The sequence below is a fragment of the Pterocles gutturalis genome, unplaced genomic scaffold, assembly GCF_000699245.1.
Source record: "Pterocles gutturalis isolate BGI_N339 unplaced genomic scaffold, ASM69924v1 scaffold16341, whole genome shotgun sequence".
Taxonomy (NCBI): Eukaryota; Metazoa; Chordata; class Aves; order Pterocliformes; family Pteroclidae; genus Pterocles; species Pterocles gutturalis.
Window position 1 is genome coordinate 407 of NW_010103369.1, and position 15,412 is coordinate 15,818.

At 37.6% G+C, this 15,412-nt stretch overlaps 1 protein-coding gene across 1 annotated transcript in view; it reads left to right on the plus strand.

Annotated features, from left to right (window-relative positions):
• Window positions 1-911: 911 nt before the first annotated feature.
• LOC104471375 (EH domain-binding protein 1-like) overlaps window positions 912-15,412 on the plus strand; it is a 116,235-nt gene continuing 101,734 nt past the window's right edge. The window contains 3 exon segments of the mRNA XM_010086702.1: window positions 912-999; window positions 2,331-2,583; window positions 8,937-9,123. Coding sequence (XP_010085004.1) covers window positions 912-999; window positions 2,331-2,583; window positions 8,937-9,123 — 528 coding nt within the window.

The window sequence follows — 15,412 nt, forward strand, 5'->3', positions numbered from 1 at the left end:
TAAACAGTAACAGAACCTCTTTTTTAAGTTTAGCTAAGACTATTATTGCAACCCTGATTATTTGGGTTTTTTTACTGTTAATCACAAGGATTTTGATTAATTCTCTTTATAACACATTTTGACTGTATAAAGACTGGCGATTAACCGTAATAATAACTTCTTGTGATCTCATTTTACCTTTGTCTCATCCCGTCTCAGTGTAGTGTCTGATTTACGCTTTTTCTCAGTCTCCTTTTTGATAACAGTTTTTTACTTGAAACAGCGATAGCTGGATTCTGAATTTGAAGTTAAATATAAGAACTTATGAGATACCTAAGAGATATGTGCTGTATATGTTGCTTCTTTAATGCTAAGCTGGACCAAGTTGCTGAAGGAGTAAGAAACTGCAAACATCACTTGTAATTAAAGGAATTTTTAAATGTAATTTTCTGAATAATCACTATAGGGAAATCCCACAGGCACAAGCACTATGCGTAGTTGTGTGTCTACCAGTTAAAATCTGCTGTATTGTCTGGCAAAGTCCAGTTTTATTTTGTTTCACCCAGCTGAGCTCACCCTCAGTCCGAGATGAGTGATTTATCTCCAGAGTGTCCACATTGGGCTTAAGTAAGATTTTTGTTATTTTTTTCTTTTATTCCAGCCAAACTGATTTGGTTTCTAACTTTCTAACTGTAGAGAAATGATCCATCACTTCAGAAACAGACCCTTAGAAATAGAAGACAATATGCTAACATAGTCTTTGCAGTTCAAATGTGAAGAACCAAGAAGATGAAGAGCACTAGAAATGTGAGGTTCTTCCTAAAATTATACCTTTCCAGTCCCTGGTAGGTCTCCATTGTTCTGAGAAGGAAGGACTAAAGCCTTTCCTGCTCCAAGACTTTGCCCTGATCTAGTGACTGGTGAATAATCGAATGCCCACACAGGTGAAGCTGCTTCCTGCATCTGGGGAACGTATTCCTGTTCAGCCTGGAGTGGCTCTTGTTCAATCTGTAGGTTATGGTCAGTCACACAGTGTGGGGCAGGGCTTTCTATCGCCTTGGCTGGAGACAGGGTGAACTGGAAGTTTACTGGCAGGGTAGAGAACATTTTCTAGCAATTCACTAAGATTAACAGCTTCAGTACATCATCCATCCAAGACCAAGTGGTGACAGTACTGTTTCTTTTGCTGACCCTTCCCTTTGTTAGTTGTGTGACTAGTGATTTTGTCTTCCAAAATATTTGTTTGGTGACAAACACACTTGGAACTCTGTCTTTTCCTTCTTTAGATCCTTGCTACAAATAACATGTAGGTTTTTTTTTTAAAGCTAAGAGATATGCTTTGTTCAATTTAGTAACCATACATCTGAAAAAGAAACACTTTTTATTAACAATAATGTGGGAGTGGTTATTGAAAATCAGCTTTTAAAAACACTGTATTGAAGTTCCTATTTGCATAGATTTAGAAAGCAGATCAAATCCAATATTGAACTGAGCTTCTGATAATTTTATGCTGCAGGAAGAGTAAGATTAACATTACTAAGTGTCTTTTTAAGAAGTGTTGTATTGCTGTATGGGGATTCATATTATTTAATATCCAGCAGCCATTCACTTTTGTGTAATGTTCTTTCTGTAGTGTCTGTTACTCTAAAAAACTGTGTGCAGCTCCAGGTTCCTAATAACTTTTTGTTGTATATCCCAAAGAATAGATGAGTAATTTGATTGTCTGTCTCTTTAGGGTTAATTTAAATTCATTTTTTTACTGTGAGACTATGCATTGTTACCAGGAGCAGTTAGCAGTGAAAATATCTATGTTTTGAAATATAATTACTGATCATACCTAATAACTGATTTTTAGTTTAGTCATTTTAAGAAATGAAAAGAACACCTACTTGCTATCAACATTTTTAATATCCAGTAAAAGTAATTTTATTATAAAATACAGGCTATCTTTTTTCTTATTAAAAGCTCAAATAAATAATTAAGAACATTTTGTTAGGATACAAATTGGCTCATAGCTTGGGAAAATGTTTTAAAATTTATTGCGATACCATTTATATGACAAATAAAACTAATAACTAATTAGGTTGAAAAAGCTTTAGTAAGTGAGAAAATGAAACCTATTGAATATGCTCTAGATGAAATGACCTTTTTGAAAGACCTATTTTTGAATAAACAAGGTTACACTGTAAATAAATAAAGCATGAAAATTCATTTAAGGCCAGGACTTTATGTATCGAGAGTCATGAAGAAGGCCTTTATATTTTGAAGGCTTTTATGAGAAGATCTGATAAAATATTTTCAATTTATTTCTGTGTTAAATCTGTTTAATGATTTTTTTTGTTATTTGGTAGAACCGGACACTGGAATAGCTTCATCTTCAAAGCCAGAAGAAAGTTTCTATGCTGACAATTACAATCCCTTCAAGGATGAAGATGCCCCAGAGTACTTGAACCCATTTGATGAGCCAGATCCTGAGCCTGAAACGTTTGTAACTGTAAGAGATTCTCCTCCACAACCTGCAAAAAGGAAAAACGTCAGACCAGTGGATATGAGCAAATACCTCTACGCAGATACTTCTAAAGCTGAAGAGGAAGAGCTGGATGAGTAAGTATGATTCTTCATCTTTCAGCAGCTTTGGAAGCATTAGCGGGATTCCTGGCTTAATCTTGAAGTGCATTGGATTCAGCCATGGTGATCCTTAATCACCTCCTTAGCACAGACTGATCTTCAGCTCAGCAGCAGGAAATACCATACCCCCAAGTCATGCTGTTCAGCTGAACATGATCAGTTAGGAAACTTTTATTTGCCTGATAGCAAATCACTTGATAGGGAACAATCTGTATATCTTTTTGGCACTTCATGCCCTGCCAATTGCAAATGAGACAAAACTTAAGGAGCAGCGGACCTTGGTCCTTCCTGTCCTTTTTGACATTATTTTTACTGTATAAAAAAATAATTTTTTTTAATGATAAGGGAGAGTTCATTTTATAGTGGTGCAGTATGTAAAAAGGAAGCATGTTGTGCAGTCTACATAGCACATTTTTGAGAGTCTTGTAAAACTGAATCTCTATATGGGAAAGATAGCACCATATGCACTTTCTTAGGTTGTTTCTTTTATCACAACCACACATAAAACTTTTATAAACTCACACTGACTGCCTTTTATTATAGTATAGAAACCTAACAAGAAGTGAGAGCTTTTAGCAATAGCTGTGCAGCTTGGGAGATTTGAAGGCGTATACTTACTCCTTGTTTGTGGTCATCAGTCGCTAACCACACCACTCATGAGACAGTTTATGGTGATTACATACAAGCAATTTTATAGACAACAACTTTAACATTTAGTTTTACATTATTTAGTGAGATTTATCATGGCATGATATTTGCATTACTTTCATATTTAATATTAGTAACAGGTGTCGCATCATCATCTTTATGTTTCTCCATTTATAGCTGTGTTCTAGGAAATGGAAGAATTCCCATGTACTCTAACAGAAATGTGTAAAGAACCCTGTGGGTTTTTTTTCCTTCTAAAGCTCTGTGGCCATGGACTTGTTGTTGTTTGTTCTGTGAAAAGAAAAAAAATGGGCATTGGGGGATGGTGTCTCTGCCAGCTCCATTCATCAGGGCAGTGCCTGAACAAACAGCACTGGCTGCTGTGTCTTCAGAGCACAGTGTGATCACACTGCTGCTGGTCACACCAGGCAACCCTGATCAGTCACTGATCACCAGAATCTGCAGGGAACAAAGGTATGCGTACTTTGCACCTGCAAAGATATGGGTATAGAGGACAAAAAAGATTGAGGAGAAGAGCAGAAAGAGCAAAATATGGATGGGCAAGTGAAGAATTTTCTCTATATTTGTATTCGTATTTCCACCCTAAGCAAATCTGTGCCAAATGGGCTTGCAGCAATGTTGTAACAGGCAGTCTTGTTTTTCCTGTATACTGGATTGTAGATTTCTCTAGCCCTTTGTTTACGATGGCTGCCTTCATATTTTAGTGACCCCATTTGCTTTATTCCTTTTTTTCTCCCCAAGGATAAAAATAAACTCACACATAGGTGAATACTAATTGAACATAAATCCGATCTGAGTTTTCATTATAAAAGCATTTCCCATGAAAAAATTGAAGGAGAAGGAGTCAAAAAGCACTGTAAAATTTTTTATCTAAGTTTTTTCTGTCCTGACCCCCAAAGTAGCTTCTTTTCCACATTTTCCTCACAGGTTACAGGAGCTCCATGTTGCTGAAAAAAATGTAAATGTATTGGGTAGAAGCATGGTGAGGAGAACCTCTGAATCTTTACACTGAAATGCTCTGGAGGAATAAGTGTAATAATAAAACTCAGTTTAGGAACACTGGACTTGTGATACTAACTCACACTTACAAGCACTGTTATGCCTTACCACATGTCATTAATTTTCAAATTTTTCAGTGTAAAGTTTCTGCTAAGGTATGGTGCAGGAAACACCAAAGGAAAGATTTTCATAGGCAGTGCCAGTTGGTAGTTTTTGTGTGCCCTAAATCATGAGGGTTTATGTCCAGATGTGTATTGTTTCTTATCTAATGTGAATATTGATGCTTTTATTATCTACATAAGTGGCTAATCTTCTTCCAAATCCTATTAAAGTCTGGGCTTCTGTGTCAATTTGTGACAAAGAGTTCCACAAGAAAACAAGATCTTATATGAAATGTGTTTCCTTTTATTGATTGTAAATAAGTTACCTTTCCAATCCCATACACAATCTCTTCTGCTGGTTTATCAAAACAACAATTGGTAGTATTGGATTTATCTGCCATAAACAGTTGTTGTGTTGTGTATCTCTAACATGTTCACCATTACTTGTCACTTGTCTGAGTTAAATGTTACTAACTTTTCCAATCTCTCTTCATACAGAAGTCTCTCCATCTCTCTAATCATTTTCACCGCACGTCTCTGGACCCTGTTATTTTTTCTGCTATGTATCTATTTTAAGATGTGTTGACTTGGCCTGAGCAGTGTATTCAAGACAAGGCTGAACAACTGAGTCATATCACGCCATTAGAAAACTTTGCATATTATTTTCAACCTCTCTCCTAACATCTTGTCTTTTGTTTTTTGGTTTTGTTTTGGGTAGTTTTTAATCATTTTTGACTGCTGCTGGTCCAGTGCTTTCCCCATGAGTGTTTTTTAACCTGATAGATGGAAGGCATGAGAAATAGAAGGCTCCTGAAAGACATTTACTGTCACTCAGGAAATAACAATGTATTTTTGTGCCTGCATCTTAAACGTTTCATTGAAGTTCACTTAATGTACCACTTGGCATCTTCCTCTTGTATTTTGTGTGAAATGCCATGATGTGTTGTGGGAACTTGGACACTTCAGTTAGCATCAGGACTATTGTCCCACTCTACTCTGGCATATCCCTAGTTCTGATTCTGGCCTCAGAGCTTGCACAAAGTGCCCCAAGAGCTGAACTCTGACTCAGGTTTTGTAACAGACTCTCATCATAATCTTGGAAAAGGTACTTACCCTCACTGCGCCTCTGTGCAGGATTTACCTTGGGTAATTGACTTAATTGAAACATATTTCATTAATGATTGTGAAGATAACGTAGGATTTCACAACACACAGAAGCAAAGCATAGTCACAAGCGTAAGCTTAAGGAGGCGTTGCATGGAACAGAGGGACTTAGATGATCCAGAACATGTATTCTGCTGTAAAACTACACTCTCAAAACATCTGGCTAAATTCTCAGATGTGGTTAGAGATAAGGAACACATTTTCCTTTTGTTAGTGTGGGCATTTGAAAGTTAGTGTAAAATTCCGCTTTTGCCTTTTTGAATTTTATACATTAAAATCAAAATGGTAGGTGGCTACCTGTAAATTAAGGATAGCAAGCCTTGCTAGGTTAAGTTTAATTATTTGAAAATAGCATAGCTCACAACTACTTGACGTATCATGCTTTCAACTGTAGTACTTCTGATTGCTGATATTGCCTGATCGTTATTTAACCCCACCACAGTGACAGCTTTGTTTTTCCTCCTCAATGAAATGTTGATTTTTTTCAGGTAACCCATAACACTGATCAAAATAATTTTTAAATTGGTCAGAATAAAACTTGCTTTCAGATATTATTTGGCTCCGTGGCTTCTTATCTTGTTAATCATTGCATGGCTTAGAATAATGCTGTCTAATTGCAAAGACTATCGAGTTGCCATCTATTGAAGCTGCCTGTTGTACAAGAAGCCACAAGCCAGCACATTGCCAGTGACAGCTTAATGCCAGGTAGTTTGGGGACAGTCTAGTATCTCTTTAGGCAAATCACATTGTGTGGATTAATTAAATAACTTCACCAAAGCAAAAAGTATGGCAGCTAACCTCAGGGGAAAGTGCTTTAATGTTTTTCAGCTAAGGCTTTTTCCAGCCAGACTTTTCTCATGCTTAGTTTCTCGTATAGCCACATGGAAGCTGTTGGACCAAACTCTGCTACATATAGCAGACCCCAGTGACTTCAAAATTAGTATCCTCTATGGACAAGAACCAGGGTTGTTGTTTTTCTGCATTAAACTTAATTTTTCAAAAATACTTCTAAATATTTGGAAGACCAATTAAAAGTAGCAAAGAGGGGAAGGTGGGAAATAGTGTGTGTGTGTGTTCTGCCTATACTATTACCAAAATATGACGGTTTAGCCTGGCTTTCAAGCAAGTTCTTCTCTAGGAGAAAAAGGCAGTCACTTGTCTCCTTATAGCACTTCCTCCTGGGGCATGCAGTAGGGTACAGTTCTTCAAGATTATGCATGCAGTGCAGACAATTCTGGAACATAAAAATTCGAAAGAGAGTTCTTTCAAACTTTTTTACTCTCATTGATTTTTTTTTTTCTTGCACCAAATTCATTTTAAACACCTTACAAATACACTTTACTATTTCCAAGTAATTTCCAGAGGTAAATTATTTTTCTACCAAACATGCTGTGTCTGTTGGCTATTCAGAAGACTAACTTGTTGAACTACAGAAAACCTTGTGCTTTTCTGTAGAATGCATTGTTCTTCGGCCTTTATCTCTTTTATCTTCATTTTCACCTCCCTTTGAACTTTCCGGTGTCTGAAGACAGCTGAGCTGGGCTGTCAGCTAAATTAGAGCTACTGACAGCTAGGTGCATTCTCCACTCCAGCCTGAATACCCTCCTTTTTCTATTGCCTCCCATGGAAAACACCCATCCGTTTCTATTTAACTCATTATTTTGATGTCACCTTTAGTTTTGATTGCACTGGTGGATTTGTGCTTGATGGGCAGCAAAGTGGGAACACCTGAAAGTTGCCTTCAGTCAGCAGATGAGTTATTTTAGTGTTAGTCTTTCCTTTCACTTTGGTATCTGGATTTAGATCTCTTTCTCTGTAACATGCAGTGGCAGATTCTGAGAAAGGTCTGGGAGGTTTTAAACCCAGTCTTCTCTTATGTGCTTCAGTAAACTTTGCCCTTTAGAAGTAGACTTCTTTTCTGCAGTGTGGGTTGTTAATTGCTTGCTTTTTCTCAGTGAAAAGAGGATGATGGTAAACTTCATTAAAATAAATTCTAAAATCAGTCCATGAGACGGAAAGATATATTTTCATACTAAAAGTACACAAAACAGAGAAATTTGGTGTGGTGTGAAAGGAAACTGGATGAATAATTGGTTTTTTCCTTGTGCCCAAATTTTCCTGTTGTAGTTCTTTAAAAACAGTGTGTACTAGTTCATTACTCTTATCCTGAGAGGAAATTTGTGAATGGATCTAGCTAGGTAGGCTCTTGGATAATGCTATATGCGTTATTGTTTCCAACTAGAGTTGAATTCAAGGAACTGAGGTTATTTGTCATGATTAGTTATGCATTATATAAGTGTATGCAGGTAGATCTTTGTGAATTGCAGTGACTTAGTTACATAAACGTAGTCTGAGATATATGATAAATACATCTTGCAGGGGAGGTATGAACTAGAAAGGAATAATTAACATATTGGTTTCGTAATTAACCGTCCAGTTTGGATTGCAAAATATGAAAAGCATAGTTTATGAATAGAATAATTCAGTGCAAAGAGGATTCCCATAAGTATCCTTAGCAGGATACAAAATTGCTGGCTCTTCTAAGCGCATAGTCGAAGCCATTATTTGATGTATTATTGATTGATATTTGATGTATCAAAATAATAGCTAAAATTTGGAAATGCTGTGGAAGTATTTACTTAGGGTGGAACAAATGCAGAGCTGGAACATGAATGCCAGAGTTAAGAAGAATAGTTCTTTGGACTGCATCCACTTGGTGGAAGATGTTTACTGTCATTCTTAAAGGAGGTTTAGTTATAACAGCCAGTTTCAAAATACACAGATGGTAGCTGCTGGTATCTGTAGAGGTATACACAAATCAGCTGTAGTTTTCTTATGCTGTTCTCTTATCCGAAGACTGTTCTTGAAATGGTATGGTGGCTGTATGCTGCAGAGTTTAAAATACACTTGATGTGGATTGTATGCGTACAGATTTTTAGACTTGGGCAGCCAAGAGTGAGGTCTCTAAAGCCGTCTTGAAGCATGCATGCAAAAGTGACCTGATTATTAACTCTGTTCTAATGAAGCATTCTTAATTCTGTTCGTTAGAATATTAAACAGCCAGCAACTTCACTCAAATTTGTTGGTATTGAGCTTGGTCTGTAAATCAGATCACTCTTTGATAGTTAGCTAGCTTTAGATAGAGTTAGCTTTGTGCAATTGATAACACTTCTGTAATTTACAGGACTTTATAAAATTTGTAGAAATGCAGTTTAAACTGTTGTAGCTCACTTTTTCAATTGTATGAAAAAGTAGTATCTAAAAGCATGTAAAGGCAAATATAGTCTTATGTGGGATAATAAAAGCACTATAGTCATCGTCTTCTCTAAACAGGTCTTACTTCATTTTGAATTCCAAGGAGATAGCAAAGAAATATGTTTCCCTTCTTTTGATTAGATCAAATCCATTTTATGAACCAAAATCAAGCCCTGCTTTAATTCAAGTTGCTCCACTGCAAGAACCAGAAAAGAAAATGAAAAGAAAGGCTCCTGAACCACCAAACCTCTTGCCAAAGACAGAGACAGGCACGAGCGAGATCAACTCAGCTATTCCTGCATCGAGGGAGCTTTCTTCTTCTCCTAAGGTAGGTTTTCCATACCAAAATTTCGTCTTTGTTATTAATGGTGTGTTTATGTGTGTTGTAGACATCCTATTTATTTCTGCAGGTCATCTTAAAAGCTTTGCTTGTATTTAATAAGGTGTTGGCTCATCTTTGTTCACTTGCTGGTTCATAGGGAGAGAGTAGCAGTAGGAGCTGGTATTTTTTCTTTAAGGATTTAATGACAACAGTAACAGCAGCTGCGGTTTCAAAGAAAAGAGTCTTCTAGTAACAAATGTTACAGGACAGCTGGATATGCTGTTGAGAAGGAAGAAAACAATGCTGAACAATACTTTGTCTTGATCTATTGTAATGCCACTAAGCCTTGCCCCCATTGAAGAGTCTGTCTCCACATTTCTGTCATAAATCTGGGTTTTAAGAGCTTAGTACTGGATACTGTTAATTTGTCTTTGGATTTATATATGTCCAATTCCATAGGTATGCCAATGTAATTTTGAAAAAAAGAAAGTCTGCTTTAAATCAGATTAACTGTTTATTAGAAACGTCCAGACTAAGCATACTTATATATGCACATACATCTGTGTTTGTCTAGGGAAAATATGAGTTAATTTGTGTTGCAATGTATGGCGTGGGTATTGTAGGATTAAAACAGCTACTTCTGCTGGTGTGAGTTTCAACTCCAGTGTTTCAGCAGCTAGAACCATGCTTTTTTAAACAAAATAACCATTTAATAGTATATGTTAATAGGCCCTTCTTAAAAATGCATTTGATACATACGACTGCTTGTTTTGAAGACTAGGAAGATGAGGACAGGAGTCTTCCCTTCCAGCACATCTCTCCCAATTTATGCATATTATCATCTGTTTTGCCTTGTATTGGAGCTATGGTACTTTAAGGACTGAATGAAACTACTTGACATACCTATCATTTCATTGCTTAATTAATCAGCCAGGTTGTTGACATGTCCTTGTCCCCCCAGGCTCTGATCTTGCTGTCATTTTACCACTTAGTCAGGGTAAAGAGTGTGAAACCAGAAATCTAATCTGCGTCCACTCATAGCAAAACAAAACAACATAGTAAGGCCACAAGCACAATTCACAAGTTACTCTTAATATGCAAAACCACAACCAGAAAAATATTAAGTCAGAGTGTAGCAATTGTCTAATGCACTGACATGGGGTTTGATCCTGTTTGCTGGAGTTTCTGTATGAAAAGTGTTGCACATTATTTGACTTCTGGTGAACTCTGGCCCTCGGGTCGAAGCAAAGTGACCAAAGTAAAGCATTCTGGTACTATGAGACAGAGGAGACCTCTGCAGAGGAGATTTTATTAGCTTGCTTGATGGAGGTTGTGCCCCCGTTGCTCATTGTGTGAGAGGTTTTTTTACAGGTCTGCATCCAAGAAAATACATCTCTCTGCTTCATCGTTGTGCTGAAATAATGTTTTACTGCTGGGTTTGACTGTCTTTGTTTTGTCTGCCCTAGACTAAGTTTTAGGTTGTCTGAAAGCTGGAATTGAATAGAAAAAGATGCAGGATTTAAACCACTGAGAAGACTCTGTTGTTATGAACACAGTCAGGTCATTCCTACTTTTATGCAGGGTATTAGTTTCCAAATATTTTCGTGCCTCTTTGCTTGGAGCCCACCTTCCTGCCACTGATGCTGAGGCAGAACTGTGATCAGCAAAGGTCCAAGTACTGAAACTTTGATATTCATTAGGGCCATGGGGGAAACCAGAGCCTTATGCTGACCTTCTCTGATACAGAAAGCTTTAATTTTTTTTAAAGAGGATTTTGGAGGATATGAGACCATTAGGGAATGCTCCAAAGCAGATGCAGTGTCTTGGTTTATTGTATTACAGCTAGAGTGGAAAGTTTCACTGACTGGGTGTGTTGAAATATTGTACGGTCACTTGCAATTCAGAAAGCTTTCTGTAAGCACAGTCTTTTTTCTGTGCTTGAATTGTTTTGCTCTAAGGTGATCTAATAACGTTAGATCAAAAGCACTTTACTTGGAACGCTTTTTGAAATTTGGAAAAGTACTGGCATTTAAAAGAAAAGAAAATTGAACAGTTTCCTCACACTATAGTACAAAATAGTGCCCAGGTAGAACTTAGGACTGTTGGCACAAATAACTTGTTTGTTTATTACTCAATAATAGTGACAATGTTTAGCAACTCTGAAAAATCTCTCAACAAAAGGTATATACTATACAAACATGAACTTAGCGCACACCCTTATGTAGGGGGAATAGTCCCATGGAGGTAAACTTAGGTAAAGGGAGGTTAAATAACGTATCTTATTCAGTGCTTTGTCCAAGTTTTGTCCAAGTTTGTGCACAGAAAGCTTCTGCTACAACTCCAACCAGAACCTAAGAGTCCCAACATGTTCAGCTCCTTGTCTTGGTTCTCATAGTAGAAAATGACTGTGAAGCAGAACTGCTAATCTCTAAACTGCACAAACACAGCATTAATATTAGAATTCTAGAGTTTAAGGAAAAAGGCTCCAAAAATGTTTCTGTAAATCTTTGACAGAGTATTTGGAGCGCATTTTTCTTCACATGCTAATGGTGTTCATCACATTTGCTGAACACAGAAAACACAAATGCTGTTATTAACATCTGTATATCAGCAAGTTTATTAGGTGGAAATTGCTCCTTAAAGATTATTTGGCACATGATGGATTCCTACTCAAGATACAGATTCCAAATACTTGAAATTATGTTACCCTATTAAAAAAAATTAGATATTGAAAACAGTAGTGAATTCCTAGGAATTTAAATACTAATTTAAATTAGGTTGATATTAGGTTGATATTTTCCTAAGTATACACCCAAAAATAAAATCTCTAGGGTATGGCTGAACACCAAAATTGTTCAATGTTCAGCTGCAATGAGCCTTCTAGCATTGGCATCCAGGGTTTAGGAACACTTCCACAGAAGTGCAATTGCGTTTGCTGTTGAAACATCATAGCCTGAATCCCACATTTTACCATTACCCAAGTAGTGGTGAAAGGTGTTTCTCACCTGAGGGATATGTGACTTCCCACGCATGATTTTTTGGTGTGTGTGTGTATGTTTTCTTAAATTATAACAGCACTGTCTGTGGTAATGAAAGAGAAGAATAAAACAATGAATTTTTAGCAGTCAACACTCTTGGACATGTCTCATTTGAGAACAGAGTTAAGCTAATACATTCAAGTGAATTGCAAAAGGCCTTCTTTTAAGGGAGTTGTATGATCCTCTAACAGCTGAATACTCTCTCTAGATTTTCCTGGAATCATATCCACAATTAATTACCCCTGTTACTCCTGACACCACAAAAATCAAATTCCTTCTAGTTCCTTTGTTCGGAGATGTATGTTGTAGAAGATAATTCTGTGTAAAAGTTTCATGTCAAACTAGGCAGAAAATTCCAGAAAGCATCTTCTGATCTGGTGGTATTCCCATGTTAGAGAGGGTATGCCAGGGTGGAGTCATGAGTTGTTATTTAGTTTTAAGAACTCAATGATCAGTGTAGATAGAATATGAGGCTAATAAATAGGCATTAACTTCAATAGCCATGAAAATGGTAGAACTAGAGGTTGAAGCAAAGACTAGATCTTGTTGGGAGACTGACGTAAAAACTTACTGCCCAGACAATTATACATGGTCGTTGGTCATCAGGCAAGTGATGATACCAAATACAAACAGTATTTAGCTTTTATTTTTTGCCTTGAAATTATTGTTCTTAACCATATACACACATGTGCCTGAAGCAGTTATAACCATAACAGTGTCTCCCACTACTGCAGGGCTTGCCTTTAGCCTCTTTCCTCCCCAAAGACATTGCCTCACTTGGTGTCCCTTTACCATTCCTTAACAAAATTCAAATGTGAGAAAAGAGTGCAAACGAGGCAGTTTCTGCCTGCCCCAAACCTGAGGGTTTGAGTCTATGTGAGGCTGGCTGACTCATGAGTACTAGTGATTTGGAGTCTCCTTTCATATTAATTCTGCACATGGGACACATCCACTTCTTTACCTGCTGTAAGTCTCTTTGGCCATTTCCAACATACCTCTCTCTCTGCATTGTTCACATTGTTCATAGAGGGGTTGAGGTGGGAAGGGACCTCTGGAGGGCATCTGGTCCAACCCTCCTGCTCAAGCAGGACCACTTAGAGCCAGTTGCCCAGGACAATATCCAGACAGCTTCTGAGTATCTCCAGTATTTTTCTGCTCTTTTTCAAATGTTTGTCTTGCACTGCTTCCCTGAGCAATCAGTTAACTGTAGTAGCAAACCCTTTCTGAGCCTCTTTAATGTCTTCCTTTTGAGCACTCAGATCCCCATGTCACCTGTACGGGTGAGGAAGGGGTGGTTATCTGTCATAGATAAGGCAGGGTCTAGCTCTCCATAAAGGTTCAGCCAGTGCCTGGACCCATAGTATTAGCTCAGTATTTGCCATATCTGGGTTTGGAGAAAGTTTTGTTTCCAAATATTATTACCTCATCATTCTTCCTAAAGGAGTATCTTAATTCTCTCCTGTCTTCCTTCCATGCCTCTAAACTAATGTGACTCATCAGAGAGAGCTTAAAAATGCAAAGTCTGAAAGCCTGGAATTATTCCACAGTTAATCATCCCAAATGGCTTGAAGACTATGGTGTTCTGGCTATATTTAGGTGAGTCTAACAAGCAAACAGAAAAACTGTAATTAAGCTCTTCAGTCATCAACCTGCTACAGTGCTGTCGAGCCCGACTGAAGCCTCGTTGGGCTTGTTACCGTCACACCTGTGTTACTGTTCTTGACATGGTTTGGATGACCAGATTCTGCCTTTTTCAGAGGTGATGAAGACTTTAAATTTCTTCCACTTGTTGTTGACTTTGTGGAAAAAAATTGAACAAAGTAGTGCAGGCTCAAAAAGTGGTATCAGACCAGTGCATAGGATGCATATCAGTGCCCATCATTGCTTTAGTGATTAAAAAATGTACATACCAACTTCAAGTGGCTGAAATCTCAGCCCATCTCAGTATCTCTCATCTTCCCTGCATTATGTTGAGTTTATTGGAAATAAGATCCAGGTATCAGTTCCAGAGTCAGCAACTGTGTCCCAAAGTGGAGAAGCTGAAGTCACATGTCTCTTCACAATCATGGATTTTATTGCCTTTGTGAGAATGAGGGGGCAGAAACGCTACTGCATTTATGTACGAGGTGAAGAATTATTTACTACGGAATAGGAGGAAACAGATAATCACCTTCAACCGCATGGTTATTTTTAAGTGTTAAAAGAAACTAGCTCCTGCACTGGATTGGCATTACTCATTTGCTCTTTGGAAGGATAGTATAAGACCTTCCCTTCAGTAAACCGTTGTCAGAAAGGCTTTTCCTGTTATGTGGGTAGTTTCAGTTTTTTGCCACACTGTAACCAAGGTCTGGACCTTGTTAATGGTTTGTGATTCCATCAGGTTTCTGGATACTGCAGTTGCCATTAACCGACTGAAATTCAACAGGTATGTTATGTTTGGTAACTCCAGCTTGGTTTCGTGTCCTTTCTCCATTCTTCAGGGTCTGTAAACCTGTGTTCGTTAGACACATGATTTACAGAGTGGCTACTTGCACGTGCATGGGACTAGTTGTCAGCCTGGGCTTTGGTAGCTCACAGAGATCTCCATCTCACAGCTTCCTGCTGGGCTACCTGGAATATCTCAGTAAATGGAACACCTGCACTCCTGTCCTGGCAGTAGGCGTTTCTGTGACAATACATGATTATGTGAACAGACATGGAATTTGTATCAGACCACGGGATGCTTTTTGAACCTGTCCTTGGTTTTTGATTTACACCTAGCAACTGATGAAATTATGTAGCATCAGGACAGGATGATAAGTAGGCTTATGTCTGTCATATTAGTGTATACACCATTGTCACCTTTGTGAAAGTCACTGTGTTGCTGATAGTCCTGAAAACATAGGCATTGGTTTTGTTGCTTGTAGACAAGAGCTTGTGATGGCCTTTTACGTTGACAGAAAAGGAGAATATACATTCACATAATATTTCAAACCCAATAATAACATTTCTGGTTGTCACTGTCATTGTTTAAGCGCTCTCTCTTTCTTTTTTTTAAAGCAAAATGAATTGTTTTGTATGCCCCGTGATAATCTGCTCTCTCATGCCAGGCAAGCTATCTGGTTTAAGCTCTAATGAAACATATTTATAGGAAACATGTAATAAGAAATACTGAATCTTTTTTCATCATAACATGTAATAACCCATCTCCATCCATAATCCTTTGTAATTTGTTATATATCTGCAATGCTTCTGTTTAGTAGAACTTCAGTGGAAAG